We start from the raw sequence: 22,358 nt of genomic DNA, 5'->3' as shown, positions 1-22,358 counted from the left end.
CGGTGATTGCCACAAATTAGAGTCCACACCGACGCTCCCTCCACTCCCATATGCTTATGCTTCCACCACTGCCCCCAAACTCTCAGAGCTGCCACCACCACTGGGCTTGTGGAGTACCGAGCCAGTGAGTACGGCAAAGGCGCTGTTACCAGTGCTCCTAAATATGTGCCCTACTAGACGCCGCCTCCATCTGCTCCCACACTGACCCCTCCCCCACTACCCACTTTCTGATAATGAACATGATCATCTGTGCCCAAGGAGACACTAAAATAAAATTGTTGAATGTTTTGATATTTCTAAAATAAGTAGACTTACTTGAAATATTGAAGTTGTTCAATTTTGTAAATACCTGGTGCACATTTTCCACGCTAGTGTTTAGAAGACTACTTCCAGAATTTTGCACCAACCCCAAAAAAGAAAACAGAATTTTCCATTACAAATTTGAGTATTCTAAATTGGGACATTCCATGGAATCTACAATTTGTACTAATTTGAGATTGCAGTATTCCTGATTCTTGTAGCTGGAAAAATAATGGCAGTCCTTATTATTACAGCTTTCGGTACTCCACTTAAAACGCAAGTGAACTTGAGACTTCAGTTGAACTTGAGCCTTTCTGTTTCAGGACATTTATAATATTGAAAAAAGGTCTCTGAATTATGCACACACTATTCAACTTCAGTCATAATTTGATTGCGTCAGTTCAAACAGAAGTAATAACCTTACCATTGCTCCTTGAATTTGTTGCTCAGTCTTTCACTGCCACCACAGGAAGTACTACTTGTAAAACCAGTTTTACATGTTTTTGGTATAGTGACATTTTATTGAGGGCTTGAATGTTTTGTTTCATTTGCAACATATCACAACTACAAAATCTATAGGCTTCCTCAATTTCTCCAAATTCTGATCTGGTTCAAGTTCTACAATCATCTTCACTAATAATCCTCCTACATCACTGGAATAAGCAAGTCTTTGGCTTAATGGTAACATTCCCACATCTGAGTCACAAGGTATGAAATGAAATGAAGGTACTGAGCTTGACCTCTACTCCATATGGACCTGATGAGACTCTGCTCTGAATTGGCATCAAGTCTTTCCATCTGTTCCCTCATTGTATAGGTTGAGATTCCATGAAAATGTCCTGCCGTATTGAGCTGCCACCTGAAGAGCTGGTATTAAAAATGGTTACGGTTGTGGACGAAGCATTTATGTCTTGGCCTGCCAATCTGTTAATGAACCTGCAGCTTTCTAATACAATAGTCATTCTCTAAAATAAGTCTGTGAAAATATGAAAACAACTTCACGGGGGTACCAAGCTACACACAGTTTATGTGAAGACCATAGCTACAGAGCAAACCATAGACAAGTCTGAGACGATCTTAATAAGTACAGTCGTGATTTATTTTGATATCTGTATGGAAGGCCTTGTGCTTTTTCTGCTTATTCCTTGGAGCAGATTTAGACTGACAACTTACAATGGAGCTTAATAGCAAATTTAATTTTCAAAATGAGAAGAGAATGATGTTTTACATTTTACACTTGTTGGCACAATGGAGTTATTAGGATTCTATTTGGGAAGGGAACTAGAACAATGCAAATCAAGTTTATAGAATACTTTTAAAAGCAGATATGCGCCTAGTTTCACTTGGCAATAATTCGTGTGGAAGTATTTTGCAAGCTGTTTCCTTAATTTCAGGACTTGACATTATCTTTAGGGATACTTTCCATAGAATCCCTACAGTACAGTTTATCACAAGTAATCCAAAACCGTTTTAAAATCAAAGTTAAATTCAAAAAATATATGATCATGGTAAATTTGTACAGTGCGGTTGTAGTGCATGTTTTCTCTTTTGGGGTTGGGAAAGGAGAGGCTGGCAATTAATGCAGGGAAGACTGGGGATAAGATAAAATGAAATCAGAATGGGAATTAACATAAAAGAAAACCCAGATATATTCTGCAATAAGCAGGTAAGAAGAGGTGAGCTGGGACCTTTTTTGGGGACAAAGAAGGTTAAACATGTTTACAGTCACAGGGCAAGGCTAGAAGACTTCAAGTATAGTACTTGTATCAGTGTTCATTGAGGAAGTGAACGCTGATAGAGGTAATAAATGAGGTGAAAATTGTAGGCAGGAAATCTTAAAGTCTGGCTATGCTTTGGGTGCGTAGGGCCCAAATGGTTTACATCTTGTGTTTATGAAGGAAATGGGCATGGAGATGGTAGAAGAGATTTCATAAACATCCTTAGATACTGGGGAGGTGCCACAGTATTGGGGGTGGCAAATGTGACCTTCATTTAAGTAGTAACTATAGTCACTATAAGCCAGTCAGTTTAACATCGGTGGTGGGTAAAGTTTTAGAAATAATCAGAAGAGGTTTGAATTGATTGAGAGCCAGTAGGTTTTATAAAAGGCAGATTGTGCTTGACTAATTTACTTGAATTTTTGATGGGTCACTTAGAAGATTGAAGGGAATGCAGTGGATATTGTCTATGTGTTTTAAGAAAGTGTTGAAGAAGTTCCACGAGCTGATTAAAAAAAATTTGAGGCTCATGAAATAAATGGGTCAATGTTGGGGGTTTGGGGTGAGAATGGGCTTGAGGACACAAAACAGCAAATTGTTAGACTGGAGGATAGTAGCCACTGGTGTTTCCTCAAGGTCAGTTCCAGGAACACTGCTTTTATGACTTGGATATTGGAATACACAGTGAAATTTCAAAATTTTCTGAATGGTAACAAAAACGGCAAACTAGAGATACACTAACTGCAACTGAACATAATAGGCTGACAAAATTGGCAGGCAAATAGCAGGTGACATTTGATATACAGGAGTGGCGTGGTGCATGTTGGCAAAGGGGGGGAAGGCTCTATTTACATAACAGTTCCAAAGTGTGCAGGAACACAAATACCTGGAGGTTCATAGAACATAGAACAGTACAGCACAGAACAGGCCCTTCGGCCCTCGATGTTGTGCCGAACAATGATCACCCTACTCAAACCCACGTATCCACCCTATACCCGTAACCCAAACAACCCCCCCTTAACCTTACTTTTTAGGACACTACGGGCAATTTAGCATGGCCAATCCACCTAACCCGCACATCTTTGGACTGTGGGAGGAAACCGGAGCACCCGGAGGAAACCCACGCACACACGGGGAGGACGTGCAGACTCCACACAGACAGTGACCCAGCCGGGAATCGAACCTGGGACCCTGGAGCTGTGAAGCATTTATGCTAACCACTATACTACCGTGCTGCATAGATTTTAAAATTCTGAAGTTCTTTGAAGTAGTGCAAATGCAGATGAACTCTGTTGGAAGTAACACCAGGTAGAGAAAGAAACCCATACTGCGTTCACGTTAATTTGTACATGAAATGATTATTTGTTTGGGTTGGCCCAGAGAGTGCTCAACTATTACCATAAAAATACCATATATTTTGTTAATTTCCTCTACATCATGGGAGTGCGGGATCACCTATTTTATTCTGCCAGTGTGACATAAATCCACAGTTGGGGCAAAACAATTTTGTGTGAAATAATGGTGAACATAAAGCCCAGAATTAATTCCGCACTAATTCGAGCAATGTTATCACCACTAAGGGATCATTGTAGGGGTGGTACAGTGGTTAGCATTGCTGCCTTACTGTGCCAGGGATCTGGGTTTGATTCTGCACCTTGGGTGACTGTGTGGAGTTTTCACGTTCTCCCCATCTCTGCATGAGTTTCCTCCGACAGTCTAAAGATGTGCTGGGTAGGTGGGGTTATGGGGATAGCCTAGGATGCTCTTTCTGAGGTTAAGTGCAGACTTGGGCGAAATAGGCCTCCTTCTGCACTGTAGGGATTCTGTTTGGTTTTTACCTTTTGGGCATGAGGAAATTGATAATCCACAATTCATTTTCTGACTTTATTGAAAAGGAGGGAGGGATGACACTGCATTCACGTTTTATAGTGAGCAGATTGAGGAAACTGTTTGTGATGCATGGCTTGTATGATAAATGGAGGGAGAGTGACACCTGTAGGCAGAAATATGCATAGCCGGTCTGAAACATTGTTAATTAAAATAAATAAATGAACCAATTTGACATGTGATTAAAAATTATTACAACTGAAAATCAGTTTGATAAATTGCATTATAGTTTTTATTACAATGACGTAAGACCGGGATGGATTCAATATTGTGCATGCAGATATATAAAAATGAAAAAAAAAACCTTGTAACTATGTAGCACCTTTCCACAACCACTGGAGATTGCAAAGTGTTTTACAACAAATGAACTCTTTTTGAAGTGTGGTCACTATTGTAATGTAGCAAACTCCCACAAACAGTAATGCGATAATACAAAAACAGAAAATGCTGGATAATCTCAGCAGGTCTGACAGTATCTGTGGAGAGAGAATGCAGCTGATGTTTTGAGTCTGGGTGACTCAAAGTCAGAGCAAGTACCCAGAGAAAATCCCCCACAAATAGCAAGCTCCATCGAACCTGGGTTCCTGGTGCTTTGAGGCAGCAGTGCTAACCACTGCCACCCCTTTTGTCATTAGCTGAAAATAGTGCCAACCTTGTTAAAAGCTGCAGACAGATTATGGAGAATGAGGTATAGTTTATTGTGGTCACAGTCACCCAAGATGTTATTTTGTAACACTGAATATGTTTGAGTTAATGCAAGTATATACAGCGGGTGCTGTAACATATTTCACTTTTCTTGTTTACAGGAGATGACTTTTCCATTATACAACAGGAAATCTATATGGTAAAGGAGTGTAAACATGACAACATTGTGGCCTACTTTGGAAGCTACCTAAGGTGAAAATAGGAAATTTACATTTTATATTTTAAAAGAAGCTTCATTTATATGTTTTATATAACCAAGTACGGTTATAAGTTTTTTTTTTTAGTTGAGAACTACTGCATATTTCTTCAGCAATAGAAAATTTTTGTATGGTGTTAATTATACCAGTCGAGAATAGTTTCATCAACACAGCACCCTCCTCAAATTCATACACTTCATCTCGCTGAGCTCATTTAGGAGGAATAATGCAGCATCAAGCTTTTAAATGATAGACCAGGCTGGCCTTGATTGGTTTCTGAGTCTAATATACAGTCTACCATATATTTGAGTATTCCTTTGTATATGGGCACCAAGAAAATTCTTGTAACAGATCAGGGAGAGATGATATATAATTATCTGATCGATAATGGTTAGTAAACATTCAAATTTATTATTTTTCACTGAAGGGGTGGGTGTCGTTGTGAGATTCTTTTCAAATTGTTATCTGGTAGAGACTTGACTGTTGTTTAACAAAGAATGGGAAATAAAGGGCAATTAAATATGTGGTGTTAGGGAAACAAAGATAGTTTTAAGGGAGATAAATCACTTAGTTGCATGGTGTTCCGAAAATAACCTCTCTCTAAACGTTGGAAAGACCAAGGAACTGATCATCGACTTCAGGAAGCGTAGCACGACACACACTCCAGTCTGCACCAATGGCTCCGAAGTGGAGATGGTCGATAGCTTTATGTTCCGGGGGGGGGTCACCATCACCAACTGTCTGTCCTGGTCCACTCACGTTGATGCAACAGTTGAGAAATCCCAGCAACATCTCTACTTCCTACAGAAGATAAAGAAATTTGGCATGCCTGCATCGATTCTCTCAAACTTCTACTGATGTGCGATAGCGAGCATATCCGGCTGCATCACAGCCTGGTATGGCAACTGCCCGGTCCAAGATCGCAAAAAACTGTATAGTGTGGTGAACTCAGCCCAACGCATCACACAAGCTTGCCACCCCCACGTTGATTCTGTATACACCTCCCGCTGCCTCAAGAAGGCAGACAGCATTATCTGAGAACTCCTCCCACCCAGGCATTGCCTTCTTCCAGACCCTTCCATCAGGCAGAAGGTACAGTGGTCTGAAGACCGCACATCCAGACATAGGAGCAGTTTCTTCCCCACAGCTACAAGACTCCTCAACGACTCCCCCTTGGACTGATCTGTTCCCTGTAAGAACACTATTCATGATGCCCTATGTTCCTCTTGCTCATGTATTTGCATTTTTGGCCCCTTGTTCCGCACTGTAACCAATCACTGTTTGTCGATGTACCATTTGTCAATGTTCCCTGTTGATTATTCTTTTTGTCTACCGTGTACGTTCCCTCGGCCGCAGAAATATACTTTTCACTGTACTTCAGTACATGTGACAATAAATTAAATCAACATCAAAATCAAATCAAATTTTTATTTGCATTGGTAAACCTTAGAAATAAGGTATAGTTTTAGGTGTATTTAGTTTAATATTTCTGCCTGGAAGGGTAAAACCTATAGTTTTATGGTGGTCAAAGATGTGAGGAATATATGGAAGTAAGTTGGTACTTAGCAACAGGAGGCTACTTCCACAGGGAAGTGCTTACCACTGTTCTTTATTTTAACTGAAAGATAGAGCAGTTGGAGTTAGGTCACTGAGGAGTGAATAGCTCTTAACTTTGCCAGGAGAAGCTGTACAGGACAAGGGGGTTGCAAAGATGCAGGCTTGCTAAAGAGTCCAGATAAAATCAGGGAATTGGGACAGAAAGAGTCTCAGAAATCTGGAGTTAAACGAACGGAGACCAGGGTTTTCATAGAATCCCCACACTGCAGAAGGAGGCCATTCGGCCCATCGGGTCTGCACTGACCTCTGGAAAGAGCACCCCACCTAGGCCCACACCCTATATTTGTGGGCAGCAGGGTAACACAGTTGCTTCACAGCTCCCGGGTCCCAGCTTGGGTCACTGTCTATGCGGAGTCTGCATGTTCTCCCTGTGTCTGCGTGCGTTTCCTCCGGGTGCTCCAGTTTCCCCTCAGTCGAAAGATGTGCAGGTTATGTGGATTGGCCGTGATAAATTGCCCTTGGTGTCCAAAAAAAAAAGGTTAACTGGGGTCACTGGGTTACGGGGATAGGGTGGAGGCACGGGCTGATGTAGGGTGCTCTTTCCAAGAGCCGGTTTAAAGGGGCAATTTAGCATGGCCAATCCACCTAACCTGCACATCTTTGGGTTGTGGGGGTGAAACCCACACAGACATGGGGAGAATGTGCAAACTCCACACGAACAGTAACCCAGGGCAGGAATTTGAACACAGCGCCGTAGTCACAGTGCTAACCACTGTGCCACAGGCTACCTCAATAGCCATGCTTAAAAAGTCTCCCACGATAATCCATTGAGAAATGCACACAGGTAAAATTTCCATTTTGGAAATCCATTTTTCCATTGTGGAGTTCACACTCACTCTTATGAAAAGAGGCATACCATGCTTGTCTAAGTTCTTATGAGCTCCAGTGAATGTTTTCAGCAATCAAGTACTTAGCGGTCTTGCTCGAAATGATCTAACTAAAATCATCCAGGCTATGTGAAACGAGCGCTAGTCAGTTTAGAGCAGCTTGTCCCATCACTTACACCATAACCGTACATATACAGAATCATAATTTAAATTGATTAAATATTTTTCAATTACTTTAGTCATCGGATTGCATTTTCTGCACAACCCGCCGCAAAAGGTGGCCCTCCATTGACTGGCGGCAGGATCTTCTGGTCCCACCATTGTCAATGGTGTTCTTGTCGATTGCTGATTTATATTACAAGAACACTTGTAGCTAAAGCTATAAACAATTTATTAACATTAATTGTGTGTAAACTATATACAAAACAACAGATGAATAACAAAGATCAAACACCAGAACAAAAGGGCAGCACGGTGGCCTAGTGGTTAGCACAGCTGCCTCACGGTGCTGAGGTCCCAGGTTCGATCCCGGCTCTGGGTCACTGTCCGTGTGGAGTTTGCACATTCTCCCCGTGTCTGCGTGGGTTTCGCCCCCACAGTCCAAAAATGTGCAGAGTAGGTGGATTGGCCACGCTAAATTGCCCCCTTAATTGTAAAAAATAATTGGATAATCTAAATTTATAAAAAAAACAAAAAAAAAAACACCAGAACAAAGAGCAACTCTTTAGCATCCTCCAGCCAGTCTGAGGGGTAACCTGACTCAAACATTCACTTGTATACTAGTGAGACTCCGGGAAGTGGTCAGTCGGTGAATTACAACACAACCATAATATCACTACAAAAGGGGTTTCCTGTTGAATGCAACCTCCATCGCTGGAGAGTTCCGAAAACTGACTGTAATAAACATTAGGGTTGATGTGTACATTCGGTTTCACATAGGAATAGCAATTTTATCCACTCATTTAAATAATTTAAGATAACATTCCTGATCACAAACTGCAACTTTAGTCTCCAGTGCTGCTGTACTATATAAATTTTATACAATTCTCTGCTAGGTAGATGTATATTCTCCCTGAACTCCACAATTCAGGTTTGAATTGGATGCTTCTTTTCCTGTCTGGAAAAAAAATGTATATTTTAAAAATAAGGGAATGGTTCTTTCTTAGAATTAAAAAAACCCAAATTAATGGCACCCTTTCATGATAACTATCTTGGTCTGAGATTGTGGCAGATTTTAAACATCGTATACTGAAATAGGGAAGCGATGAAAGTGAAAGGGGCAGGGCAGAGGAATGAGTTTTGCGAAATATATTTTGTCACAAATATGCTGTTCCCTATTGAATTCGATAAGAAATTTGCAGGTCAGCTGAGCCAATTGTTGTTGGACATGTTTAACGATTCCATGTCCCGGGGGGATATAGTCTGTCACACTGCCACAGGCATTATTTTCCTTGATTTTGACGAAGAATAAGGATCCAACAGTGTGAGTCATACTTTCCCATCTTGTTGCTGAACTGCGCCACTAAACTGCTGGTGAAGGGACTGGTAATGCACTTGGAGCTCTACCTGTAATGCACTTGGAGCTCTACCTGCCAGGAGTGATTTCGGAGGAGGTTGGGGGGTGGGGGGTATTGACTTTTTTTTTTGGTGAGTAGGTCTCTCCTTCCTGAAGGGGCGGGATACACGTCAATAGTTACTTCAGACCATAGATCGTAGATCATAGAATTTACAGTGCAGAAGGAGGCCATTCGGTCCATCGAGTCTGCACCGGCTCCTGGAAAGAGCACCCTACCCAAGGTTAACACCTCCACCCTATCCCCATAACCCAGTAACCCCACCCAACACTAAGGGCAATTTTGGACACTAAGGGCAATTTATCATGGCCAATCCACCTAACTTGCACATCTTTGGACTGTGGGAGGAAACCGGAGCACCCGGAGGAAACCCACGCACATATGGGGAGGATGTGCAGACTCTGCACAGACAGTGACCCAAGCCGGAATCAAACCTGGGACCCTGGAGCTGTGAAGCGATTGTGCTATCCACAATGCTACCGTGCTGCCCATGTGGCTATCTTGCCTTCCACGCTGTGGGGAGCCCTGAAGGCGATCATTAGGGGGAGATAATCTCCTACAAGGCACATGAAGCCTTCCACGCTGTGGGGAGCCCTGAAGGCGATCATTATGGGGAGATAATCTCCTACAAGGCACAGATGGAGATGAGTGAAAAGTGTGGAGAGGCAACTGTTGGTGACTCAATCTTTGAGGTGAACCACCAATACTTGCTTGTTGCCCTCACACCAGGGTTGTTGGCAAACAGGAAGAAGTTGCAGATGTTATTTGAGCTGTTCTCAATGGGCAAGATGCTACATCAGCTCTGGTGCTCGAGGGGGACATTTTATGATTATGGGGAGAAGGCCAGTCGCCTTCAGTTGAAGCAGCAGACTAACTCTCAGGAGGTAGGGCAGGTGAGGGACTCGAGCATGGGATGTCCTTGTATGTAGTTGATCTGTTTCTGTATATAACGGATCTGGCACGGTGGCGCACTGGTTAGCACTTCTGCCTCACAGCGCCGAGGACCCGGGTTCAATCCCGACGCTGGGTCACTGTCTGTGTGTAGTTTGCCCATTCTCCCCGTGTCTGCATGGGTCTCACTCCCACAAGCCAAAGATGTGAAGGGTAGGTAGAAGAGCCATGCTACAATTGTCCCTTAATTGGGGGAACAAAAATTGGACACTTAATATTTATTTGAAAATGTATATAATGGATCCACTCTCCAACATGGAGGATATAATGGAGCTTCTTCGGAGTTTTGGCTCCTTCTCTGGGTGTAAGTTGAATCTGGACAAAGTGAATACTTTCTCGTGAATGTCCTAGGATGAGGAGCCTTTTCGCTTGGCCAGGTCTGGCTTTCTTATCTGGGAATCCGGGTGGCCCACAACTGCCTCGCTCCATAAACTAAATTTCACCAGTCTGGTTAATGGGGATAAGTCTGACTTGAAGAAGCAGGTTAACTTCCCTCTGTCCTTGGGCAGGGTTCAGATGATAAAAATGAATGTCCTCCCAAGGTTTTTATTTTTGTTTGTGTCTCCCAGTTTTCCTCCCAAGTCTTTCTGAATGTTAATAACATTGTATCATCTTTATTTGGGTGGGCAAGACCCCATGGCTGGCTTAAGTAACCTGATTCCATATGGGGGTGGATGGAGATGAGCTTTTGTAGAGGGCCTTGGCTACTGCTGCTCTTCTGTTTTCCCATGCAAGATTTACTTTCGAGTCCGGTTGTGGTGGCCACTTTGAGGATTTGGAGGCAGTTTGGGCAACATTTTAAGCTGGGCTCCATGTCAATGTTGGCCCTAATCTACAGGAATCATCTCTTTGTGCTGGTGGGTTTGGACTCATCGTTTGGGACTTGGGGGACGGTGGGTTTGGAGATTTGGGGGCATTTTTATAGAGGGTATGTTTGTGGGTTTTGAGGAGCTATTGGATAAATTCCAACTCCTGAAGATTTAACTTATTTTGTTTTTTTCAGGTCTGCGGCTTCTTGCGCAAGGGGATTCCTTCTTTACCCATGGCACCTTTGCCCTCTCTTTTGGATAGGGTCCTTTGACTGATCAGATTTGGGGGAGGGGAGGATTTTGGACATTTTATGGACAGATCGTAACAATATAACAGACTCTGTTGGATGACGTGAAGAGGAAATGGGAGGGCGAGCCTGGTCTTGGTTTTGATTGGGGTGGGGGGTGGGGGGTTGGGGGGGGGGGGGGGGGGTCCAGTGCCGTGGCCTGGTGAGTGACCTAATGGGAGTTTTTATACTTGGAGATGGTTGAGTACACCATGAGGGGATCTGTAGAAGGGTTCTACTCAAGATGGCAGCCATAAGACCTGAAATAATTTTTTTGTTGGGCCATTTGCTTAATTTCAATATTGGGACATTAACTGAAGAATTAGATAGATATTCAATTTCTTTAAGCCCTAACGACATTTGCTGAAAGTGTGCACTTCTGGATGTCTGGCAAATAGGATTGGGCTTGGTTGTATTACCAAAACTGCGAACATCCACCTCCATAACACTTGTTGCGATCCCAGTTAGTGTTATAACTGGATGGGAAGATTCCAGAGTGGAATCCTGGCTCAAAAGACTTTTTTACTTTTAAAAAGGAAAATGTGGAGGAACAGAGTGACAACAAGAATTTTTAAAAATTAAACATGAAAAATTAGATTATGATACAATACTGCTTTACTCAACCCCCTTTTCCCAATTTAACAAATACACAGATTTTAAGATTAACATGGATTACAGAGCATGTCTTAAACTATAAAGGTCTCTGTAACATAATATTCCTTTTTAAACTCACAAGATAGCTGTGGGCAAATACAAATGAATGTCTGTGGATTTATCTTCAGAATTCCTCTAGATGATTGTCTCATTCACTCCCAAAAAACATGCTTTAAAGCCTCCTTTCACAATAATGCTTTCCATTAGTGATTCGTGTTTCGAAATCCAGTCCAAGTTTTCTGAGCGACTCTGTTAAGCTTCCACTCCACTTTTAACAATGAATACGTTATCCAGGTTTTACCACCTTCCCGTAAGGATTTATTTGTCTTGACTGTTGTATAAACTGTTCACAATTGTTTTAACTATTGATTCCCAGACTCTATTCAGATGACATCAAACTTTTGATTTTCATCCGAAGTCTGCTTTCCCACTTTAAATTTGGCGATTGTAACTCAGAGCACTTTGTTTACTTTCCTCTTTGAATTCTCCCGAACAATACCTTGGTCTCTGTTCTCAACTTCAGCCTTCTTCAAACATTCTTTATATCCTTATTCCCTGTTTATCTAGTTATTTGGGAAGCCTGTCTCTTTACAGCTCCCTAGCCCTGTTTGGCCTTTCTTCTGGCAGAGTTGAGAAATGGCTCAGTCCCCAGTATCCCTGACTCCAACTGCAAACACCTTCTGCGAAACTAAGAACAAAATTCCACACTACCTTCTGAAACCCCCAGTTACTGAGCAACCACTGCTGGTTTATTTACCTCTCAACCATAACCCCCTCTAAGAACAATAGAAACACAGTTGGAATTGAAAACAACCCCCACGCAGACAAACCGCTTTATCCACCTTTGTTTCGGAGATATAAAAAGAGCGGGGGCTAAGAATCAAATTGGAGATTTAAAGACTGGTAGCTGAGAGAGATCCTCTGGGCAGCGGGCTGAGTTTGAAAAACAATCCAGGAGTGATGTTACAGGAAGACGGTAGGTGCATTGGCTGGCAAGTAACTGCTAATTTGCATGACCTATTCCAAGTTGCTTTCAGATTAAAGGTAAAAAGATAAATATTTTACAGATTAGAAAGACTAAAACTAGCTGAAAATCTTAAAAAAAGATTAATTAAATGTGATTTAAATAAAAAGAGATGCGGGGCCAGGTGATGCACAATGTGGGAGCTGGTGGACCCCATTGTGGTTCCCAGTGACCACATTTTTAGTCAGTGTTGGTTGCTTAAGGAACTCTGGCTCAGAGCTGGATTTTGAGCTTCGCTCGCTGCGTCACATTGGGCAGGCGGAGAGGTACCTGGACACTGTTTCAAAAGGCATTCACACCTCTTAGACTAACTAACTTGAATTTGGCCAGTGGTTAGGGACAGTGGGATGTGGGTGCGAGTGAGGCAGGTAGAGGGATCCAGGAGGTAGGGTTGCAGGAGCCTCCGCTCTTGACCTTGTCCAACAGGTTTGAAATTCTTGCTCCCTGTGTGGAAAGGAATGGGGACTGCAGGGAGGATGAGCAAACTGACCACCGCACCATGCACCGCACCATCGTACAGGAAGCCATTCAAGTGTAGTCGTAATTGGGGATAGTATAGTTGGGGCCATAGACACTGTTCCCTGTGACCAGGATCAAGAGTCCCAAAGGTTGTGTTGTCTGCCTGGTGCTCGGGTTTAGGATATCTAATCTGGGCTGCATTGGAACGTGGGAGTGGGAGGGTAAAGATCCAGTTTTAGTGATCCGCGTAGGTGCCAATGACATAGTAGAACAAGAATAGAAGTTCCGCTGAAGGAATATGAGCAGCTAGGGGCTAAATTGAAAAGCAGTACCAAAAGTAATCATCTCTGGATTGCTACCTGAGCCACAAGCTAATTGGCACACAGTGAATAAGATTAAAGAGGTAAATGCGTGGCTCAAAGGTTGGTGTGTGAGAAATGAATTTGAATTCATGGGGCATTGGCATCAGTAGTGGGGAAAGAGGGAGATGTTCTGATGGAATGGTTTTCACCTGAATCAAGCTGGGAACAGAGTCCTGGTGAATCGCATAACTAGGGCTGTAGATAGGACTTTAAACTAAATAGTTTTGGGGGGGGGGGGGGGGGGGGGGTGTTCAGCTGTATCGAAAATTAGAAAATCAAAGTTGAAGAGAAGGTGAGAGTGCAGGTGGTTAGAACTTTAAAAGAGTTAATGGGACCGAGGGCTCAGGAGAGGTTAATGAGTTTCCAGAAAACCTAATAGAGCAGAGAGTATAGAAAGTGGCAGGAGTCCAACTTCAGGCACAGCAAAAAAGGAGACAACTATGAGAATGGGGGGTGGTCAATGCAGGCCTGAGGATTTACCTAAATGTGCGCAGTATATGAAACAAAATTAAATGAGTTTGTTGTGCACATTGAAATTGAGTGGCATGATGTTCTGGGCATCACAACAATGTGGCTGCAAGGGATCAGGGCTGTGATCTAAATATCCAAGGATGTGTGTCCTATCAAAAGGACAGACAGATGAGTAGAAGGTACGCGATTGCATTGTTAGTAAGAAATTAACTTAAATGATAGAAAGAATCGATTTTGGGCCGGAAAGTGTAGAATCTGTGTGGGTAGAGTTGAGGAATCACAAAGACAAAAAGACCCTGGTGGGAGTTATGCACAGGTCCCCCAGCAGTAGTCAGGATTTGGGGCAGAAAATAAATCACAAGATAGAAAAGGCATATAAGAAAAGCAATATTACAATAAAAGTGGGACTTCAATGTGCAGGTGGACTGCAAAAATCAGATTGGTAGTGGATCCCAAGAAAATAAATTTGTGGAATGTCTACAAGATGGTTTTTTTGGAGCAGCTTGTGGTAGAGCTCACTAGAGAAAAACAATTCGAGTTGGTGATGGGTAATGAGGCAGACTTGATTAGGGAACTTAAGGTAAATGAACCCTTAGGGGGCTGGGACCACAATATGATATAATTCACCCTCCAGTTTGAGAGGAAGAAGCTGGAATCCGACGTAACAGCTTTGCAATTGAATAAAGGTAACTACAAAGACATGAGGGAGGTGCTGGCCATAGTTGATTGGAAGGGGAGCCTCGCAGGCGAGATAGTTGAAATGCAATGGCAGGAGTTTTGGGGGTTATTCGGGAGGCTCAACAGAACTTCATCCCAAGGAGGAGGAAGCGTGCTAAGGGGAGGACAAGGCAGCGTGGCTGACGAGGGAAGTCAAGGACAGCATAAAAGCATACAATGTGGTGAGGATTAGTGGGAAGCCAGAGGTTTTGGAAGCCTTTAAAAGAAAGCAGAGGACAACCAAAAAAGCAATAAAGGGGGGAAATGTGAGTGTAAGCTGGCTTTTAATAAGATCGCAGAGTTTTTTTTTATATATAAAAGGTAATAGAGAGGCAAGAATGGATATTGGACACCTGGGAAATGAGGCTGGAGAAGTAGTAATAGGGAACAAAGAAATGGCAAAGGGACTGAATAGGTATTTTGCATTCATCTTCAAGGTGGAAGACATCAGTGGGATACCAGAACTCTAGGAGAGTCAGAGGACAGAGGTGAGCGTAGTGGCCATAACTAAGGAGAAGGTGCTGGAGAAACTGAAATGTGTAAAGGTGGATTAATCACCGGACCAGATGGACTACACCCCTTTCAGGAGTCACTGGACGCAGGGAGGGTCCCAAAGGATTGAAAAATGGCTAATGTTTAAGAAGGGAGGAAGGCAGAAGACAGGAAATTATAGACCGGTTAGCATGACTTCTGTTGTTGGTAAGATTTTAGAGTCTATTATTAAGGATGAGATTACGGAGTACTGAGAAGTGCATGGTTAAATGGGACTGAGTCAGCAGAGAGTCGTCAAGGGGAGGTCATGCTGACAAATCTATTAGAATTCTTTGAGGAGGTAACGAGGAAATTAGACAAAGGAGAACCAGTGGACGTGATCTATTTGGATTTCCAGAAGGTCTTTGACAAGGTGCCGGACAGGAGGCTGCTAAATAAGATGACAGCCCATGGTGTCAGTGGCAAGGTACTAGCATGGATAGAGGATTAGCTGACTGGCAGAAGGCCGAGAGTAGGGTTAAAGGGGTCTTTTTCAGGATGGCAGCCGGTGACTAGTGGAGTTCTGCAGGGGGGAGTTCTGCAGGGGTCAGTGTTGGGACCACAGCTATTCACGATATACATTAATGATTTGGAAGAAGGAACTGAGGACATTGTTGCAATGTTTGCAGATGATACAACCTGTCCCTCTACATATCTTTGTTTTGATAAAGCAGGGAGACTGCAGAAGGACCTGTACAGGCTAGGAGAGTAGGCAACAAAGTGGCAGATGGAATACAATGTGACATTATGCACATTGGTAGGAAGAATCGAGGTATTGACTATTTTCTAAATGGGAAAAGGCTTGGGAAACAAGAAACACAAAGGGCCTTGGAGTCCCAGTTCAGTATTCTCTTAAGTTTAACATGCAGGTTCAGTTGGCAGCTAGGAAGGCGAATGGAATGTCAGTACGGTGACTTAGTGGTTAGCTCTGCTGTCTCGCGTGTCGACGACAAGGGTTTGATCCTGACCCCAGGTGACTGTCCGTCTGGTGTTTGCACATTCTCCCCGTGTCTGCGTGGGTCTCACCGCCACAACCCAAAAAGATATGCCGGGTAAGTGGATTGGGCATGCTAAAGTGCCCCTTTAATTGGGGGGAAAAAGAATGATACTCTAAATTTATTTTTTTTAAATGCAATGTTAGCATTCCTGTTGAGAGGGCTAGAATACAAAAGCAAGGATGTACTGTCGAGGCTGTATAAGGCTTTGGTCAGACCCCATTTGGAATATTGTAAGCAGTTTTGGACCCCGTATCTACGGAAGGGTGTGCTGTTCTGGGAGAGGATCCACAGGAGATTCACCAGAATGATCCCAGGAGGTTCACAAGAATGATCCCCGGAATGAAGGACTTCAATTACAAGGAGCAGTTGAGGACTCTTGGTTTGTACTCGATGGAGTTTAGAAGGATGAGTGAGATCCTGTTGAAACGCAGAATACTGAGAGGCCTAGATAGAGTGAATGTGGAGAGAGGATGTTTCCACCAGTGGGAGAAAGTACAAACCGAGGGCACAGACTCAGACTGAAGGGACAATTCTTTAAATCAGAGATGTGGAGGAATTTCTTCAGCCAGAGGGTGGGAATCTATGGAACTCATTGCATAGAAGGTTGTGGAGGCCAAATCACTGAGTGTCTTTAAGACAGAGATAGATAGGTTCTTGATTAATTAGGGGATCAGGGGTTATGGGGAGAAGGCAGGAAAATTGGGATGAGAAACACGTCCGCCATGATTGAATGGTGGAGCAGACTCAATGGGCCGAATGGCCTAATTTGCTTCTATGTTTTATGGTCCAGCTTGAATCTATTTGTTTTACCCTTCTTCCCACAGAAACATCAAAATAAACTCACTTAAAACCAGAACTTATTTGTAATATTTCCCAATACAAATATAAATCGCTTAAAACTACCTTTGTTTTGCTCACACACTATATTGTCCATGTAGGACTCTGCCTACGCATTCATCTACTGAACCTCTCGTACATGGGCAGCACGGTGGTGCAGTGGTTAGCACTGCTGCCTCACGGCGCCAAGGTCCCAGGTTTGATCCCGGCTCTGGGTCACTGTCGGTGTGGAGTTTGCACATTCTCCCCGTGTTTTCGTGGGTTTCGCCCCCACAACTAAAAGATGTGCAGGCTAGGTGGATTGGTCACCCTAAATTATCCCTTAATTGGAAAAAAATGAATTGGGTTCTCTAAATTTATTTTTTAAATCCTCTCGTATACATGCTGTTGTAAACTTGGATTCTTATTGCAATGTTTTCCCGGCTGGTATCTCACCTTGCACACACTATTTGAGATTCAAAACTTTGCTGAACATTTCCTAACTTGTACCAAATCCCATTCACTCATCACTGCCACGCTTACTGACATATATTGGCCCTGGTCCAGCAACAATTTCATTTTAAAATGTTCATTCTTGTCTTTAAATCAGTCCATGACCCCATAGCTCCGTAACTGCAACCTCCTTCAGCCATCCATGCTTATCCAGCATCTGCAAGTTCTTCTTCCAGCCACACAATACCCTGATTTGGAACTACATTGTTATACAGTCACTCGGTCAAAATCCTGGAGCTCCTTCCTAGCAGCACTCTGGGATACCTCCATTGTTTAAACTACAGCAGTATAAGAAGGTGGTTCACCACCATCTCTTTTAGCCATCCATAAATAAGGTGTGCCATCTAATTATATTTGAAACAGTCCATGTCCAAATGCAACAATAACAAGTGGGCAGCACGGTAGCATAGTGGTTAGCACAATTGCTTCACAGCTCCAGGGTCCCAGGTTCAATTCCCCGCTGGGTCACTCTGTGCGGAGTCTGCATGTTCTCCCCGTGTCTGCGTGGGTTTCCTCTGGGTGCTCCTGTTTCCTCCCACAGTCCAAAGATGTGCAGGTTAGGTGGATTGGCCATGCTAAATTGCCCTTCGTGTCCAAAATGGTTGTGGGGATTACGGGGAGAGGGTAGATTACGTGGGCTTGCACAGGGCTAAATCGCTGGCTTTGAAAGCAGACCAAGGCAGGCCAGCAGCACGGTTCACTTCCCGTACCAGCCTCCCCGAACAAGCGCCGGAATGTGACGACTAGGGGCTTTTCACAGTAACTTCATTTGAAGCCGACTTGTGACAATAAGCGATTTGCATTTCATTTCATTTCATTTCTTTGTAAGGGCTGGTGCAGACTCGATGGGCCAAATGGCATCCTTCTGCACTGTAAAATCTATGATCTGGACAATATCCAGCTTGAGCTGACAAGTGGCAAGTAACATTCGAGCCTTATGTGTGCCAGTCATTTACATCCAACAAGAGAGAATGTAACAACTTACCCATGATATTCTATAGCATTGTCATCACTGAATTCCCCACTATCAACATCTTGGCAGTTACCATTGACCAGAAACTGAACTAGACTAGCCATATAAATACAGTGGCTACAAAAGCAGGCCAGAGGCTAGAAATCCTGTGGTGAGTTGGATTCTCCAAAACCAGGTATGGTGGGATACTATCCACTTGCCTGGAAGAGTGCAGCTCCAGCAACACACTCGAAGCTCGACACCATCCAGGACAAAAACAGCCCGCTTGATTGGCACTCCTTCCACAAATATTCACTTCCCGCGACCATCAACACACAGTTGCAGCAGTGTATACCATCTATAAGATGCACTACAGGAACTCACCAAAGCTCCTAAGACAGCACCTTTCAAACCCAAGGCCACTACCATCTAGAACCACAAAGGCAGCAGACACATGAGAACATCACTACCTGGAAGTTTCCCTCCAAACCACTCACCATCCTGACTTCAAAATATATCTCCATTCCTTCACTGTCACTGGGCCAAAATCCTGCAACTCTCTCCTAACAGTGCTGTGAGTGTACATCCAGTACATGGACTGCAGCATGTAGCTCACCACCTTCTCATGGGCAATTGGGGATTGGCAATGAATGGTGTCCCTTCTTGAGGGCAATTCGGGATTGGCAATGAATGGTGGCCTAGTCAGCAAAGCCCTTGCACCTTCAGACATCTTAATTAGAAGACATGCAAACCTTTCTTCTAAAATGCCATAACAAATAAGTAGTTCCAATTTCAGCAGAAAAGGGACAAGTTTGCCAAGAAGAGAAAAGGCTAATTAGAAAAACTGGACATTCTATTCTGATACAATGAACAAAGACTGACCTCATTGAGCTGGACTTCATATATTTTATCCAGACCTTTTAAGTAACTTGGACGCTGAATTTGTTTTTAAAAATGAGCCTGTTGGAAACATTTCACTGGTGGGCATAATTATCAATTTAGATTCTAGGATCATGATAAGTAATCCCAGCATAACAAGGACCTGTAAACATTTTTACGAGAGGGCAACGCATAGTTTTTTTTTTAGGTTGAAGCTCAGAGTGGATGATGAGAAATTTGTGGTTGTATTTTGTTAGTATTTTCAAAAAACACTGAGGTTAATATGCAAAATTAGGGCTCATGGAATTGTGGGTTACGTTTATCATGGGATTAGAATTGGCTAACAGACAAAGAATAGAAATTAATGCGTCAAGTTGATAGGCTGTAATTAGTTGGGTACTGTAAGGATCAGTGCTTGGATCGCAGGAAGGTGGGATTAGAAAGGGCATCTGGGTGCCCTCTGCTGGCATGGACAAGATGGCCTCCTTCTGTGCTGTAACTTTTCTATGACTCTAATTGGGGAAGCAAATCGTCTGTTAGCCTGTATTGGAAAGGGAGCAGAGTCGAAAAGTGAAGAAGCCTGACTGCAATTCTGTAGAGCCTTGATGAGACCATACCTGGAGTAGTGTGTGCAGTTTTGTTGGTCTTACCTAGGGAAGGTTGTACTAGCCCTAGAGGGTGTACAACAAAGTCTCATTAGACTGATTTCAGGGGTGAGGGGATTATTGAGTGAACTAAGGGTTCCATTGAATTTAGGAAAAAAAGAGGTGATATAATTGAAACGTAAACATTTTTAGTGAGGATAGGGTAGTTGCTGGGAAAATGGTTTCTTCTAGCTGACGAGTCTAGAACTAGTGATCACACTCGGAATAACAGTTGGCCATTTGGGACTTGGGTGCAAAATTTCTTTAGCCGAAAGGATGGTGAACCGGTGTAGCATTTTTTACCCTGGAATGCTGTAGATTTCAGTTTGTATGTATATTTGTGTGGGACTTTACTAAGGAAGAGGTTGACAAAATTTTGATTGAAGCAGGAGATGGGAAAGGATGGGGTGAAAATTGTTCGGCATGGTGTATGCTTCGAGTGAATTAGTCACCTGGTCCAAATGGCTTGCATTTGAGGTTGCTCAGTGAAGTGGGGGTGGACATAGCAGAAAAGCTTGCCAGAGTTTGCCAATTTTCCTCGTATATGGAGTGGGGAGATGTCCCAAAGGAAGGAAATACTCGTCTTGGAGTGATTGTAACAAAGTGGATTAGAGGGTTATTTTACGAGGAAAGATTGAGTAGATAGGAGCTATATTTCCTGGAATTCAGAAGAATGATGGATGAACTAATTGAAACATATATTCTTCCAAGGGCTTGTTCACATAAATTTCTAGAAAGATATTTCTCCTGACTGATTAGAGTCACAGTCTCAATAAGGAGTCTGCTGTTTACAATTGAGACGAGGAGAAGTTTATTTTCTTAAAGGGTTGTGGACCGTTGGAATTTTGTGCACAAAAAGGCCTTTTTATCTTCAATCCATGAATGTGTTCAAGACCGATATTGATAGGTTTTTGGAATTAGTGGATTTAAAGATCGTGTGGGAAGGTAGATTTAAATTGGAAAATTAGTCATGATTGTATTGAGAGCCGGAGTAGGCTTGAAGAGCCAAATAGCCTATTTCTGCTCCCATTTCTTATGTAGACATAAGGTAGGTAAATGCTCTGCAAGAGCCATAGCAAGGTGATTCAATCCCTGTTGTACAATAGCTTCAAAAATATTTTTCTTAGTGTGATTTAGTGTTTGGTTTCTAACATTTACCGTATAAAAAAAATTACTCCTTCATCATCATTACACTCCTAAGGGTGGATTTTTGTAACCAGTGATTGTATTTTTTTGTTTTAGAAAATATTTTACTGTGTGGGTTGATTTTTCTTCCATATATATTGCTATAGATCCTAAGGGGCTGTATAGATTTTTTTCTCTACTTGTTTCATAGGGGCTGGTTTAGCTCACTGGGCTAAATCACTGGCTTTTAAAGCAGACCAAGCAGGCCAGCAGCATGGTTCAATTCCTGTACCAGCCTCCCCGGACAGGCGCCGGAATGTGGCGACTAGGGGCTTTTCACAGTAACTTAATTGAAGCCTACTCGTGACAATAAGTGATTTTCATTTTCATTTTTTCATTTCATTCAGATAGGATTTAATGAACTATTTTACAAATGATTTTTTTTTCTTAAAGCGCATCAGTAGATTTGGAATTTCTTTCTCTGTCCTTTCCCAATCAATACAGCCATATTGTGAACAATAAAGTAAATGTATTTTCTATTGCGTAACTTGAGCTCTAAACATTTTCTAAAGCTATTTTATATTTTTTAGCCGTGAGAAGTTATGGATCTGCATGGAATACTGTGGAGGTGGATCACTCCAGGACATGTACCACGGTATGTTGCTTGAATTCTCATTGTTTGTTCACCTCCTGCTTCCCTCCATTACTGGACCAATTACCATCAACTTGATCCCTTCCCAAACCGGTCACCATCCGTCCAGGTGCCCTTGAGCCATTTGCCTGGGGTTCACTAATGGCAGCTTTGTCTGTCTTTCTTCATTCTGCTGCCCTCTCCAGCTCACCAACTAAGTGCTGAGGCTGAATATTGGGTGTGCCTCAGGCTTCGTCATTCAAGAGCACGATTGCTTCCTCAAAAAACAAAATTTTTAGCCTGCATTAAGCTGATGTCTGGTTGGGTATTTAACGTCTATGTTTAAGAACCACTGATGCTATTAGAAATGTGCTGAGTTTTATTCAAGCTCCGAATAAATATAATCCTGTACTTTTAATGCCATTGAATTTCACGCAATAGCTTTCCTTGGATACTTAATGCTTTATTTTCCATTTCTTTTTGTTTTACCTGGTTATGAGGTCTCTGCCACTGAGTTGATAAGACTTGTGAATGCTGTGGTATGTCTGCAGAATAAAAAAGATATTTTTGTACAGTTGCTTCATCTAGTGATTGACTCTTTTATTCTCACAAGTAGGCTTACATTAACACTGCAATAAAGTTACTGTGAAAATCCTAGTCGCCACACTCCGGCGCCTGTTCAGGCACACTGAGGGAGAATTCAATGTCTA

At 42.7% G+C, this 22,358-nt stretch overlaps 1 protein-coding gene across 3 annotated transcripts in view; it reads left to right on the top strand.

Moving 5' to 3' along the window:
* The window catches only part of map4k5 (mitogen-activated protein kinase kinase kinase kinase 5), a 238,025-nt gene that overhangs the window by 89,960 nt on the left and 125,707 nt on the right, over positions 1–22,358 (top strand). For all 3 annotated transcript variants that reach the window (XM_038778355.1, XM_038778345.1, XM_038778366.1), the window contains exons 3-4: positions 4,712–4,802; positions 21,608–21,672. In XM_038778355.1, the coding sequence (XP_038634283.1) occupies positions 4,712–4,802; positions 21,608–21,672 (156 nt within the window). The remainder of the gene's footprint in view (positions 1–4,711; positions 4,803–21,607; positions 21,673–22,358) is intronic.

Source organism: Scyliorhinus canicula, chromosome 2 (assembly GCF_902713615.1).
Source record: "Scyliorhinus canicula chromosome 2, sScyCan1.1, whole genome shotgun sequence".
NCBI classification, from domain to species: Eukaryota; Metazoa; Chordata; class Chondrichthyes; order Carcharhiniformes; family Scyliorhinidae; genus Scyliorhinus; species Scyliorhinus canicula.
This window is presented reverse-complemented; position numbering and strand designations above follow the sequence as displayed.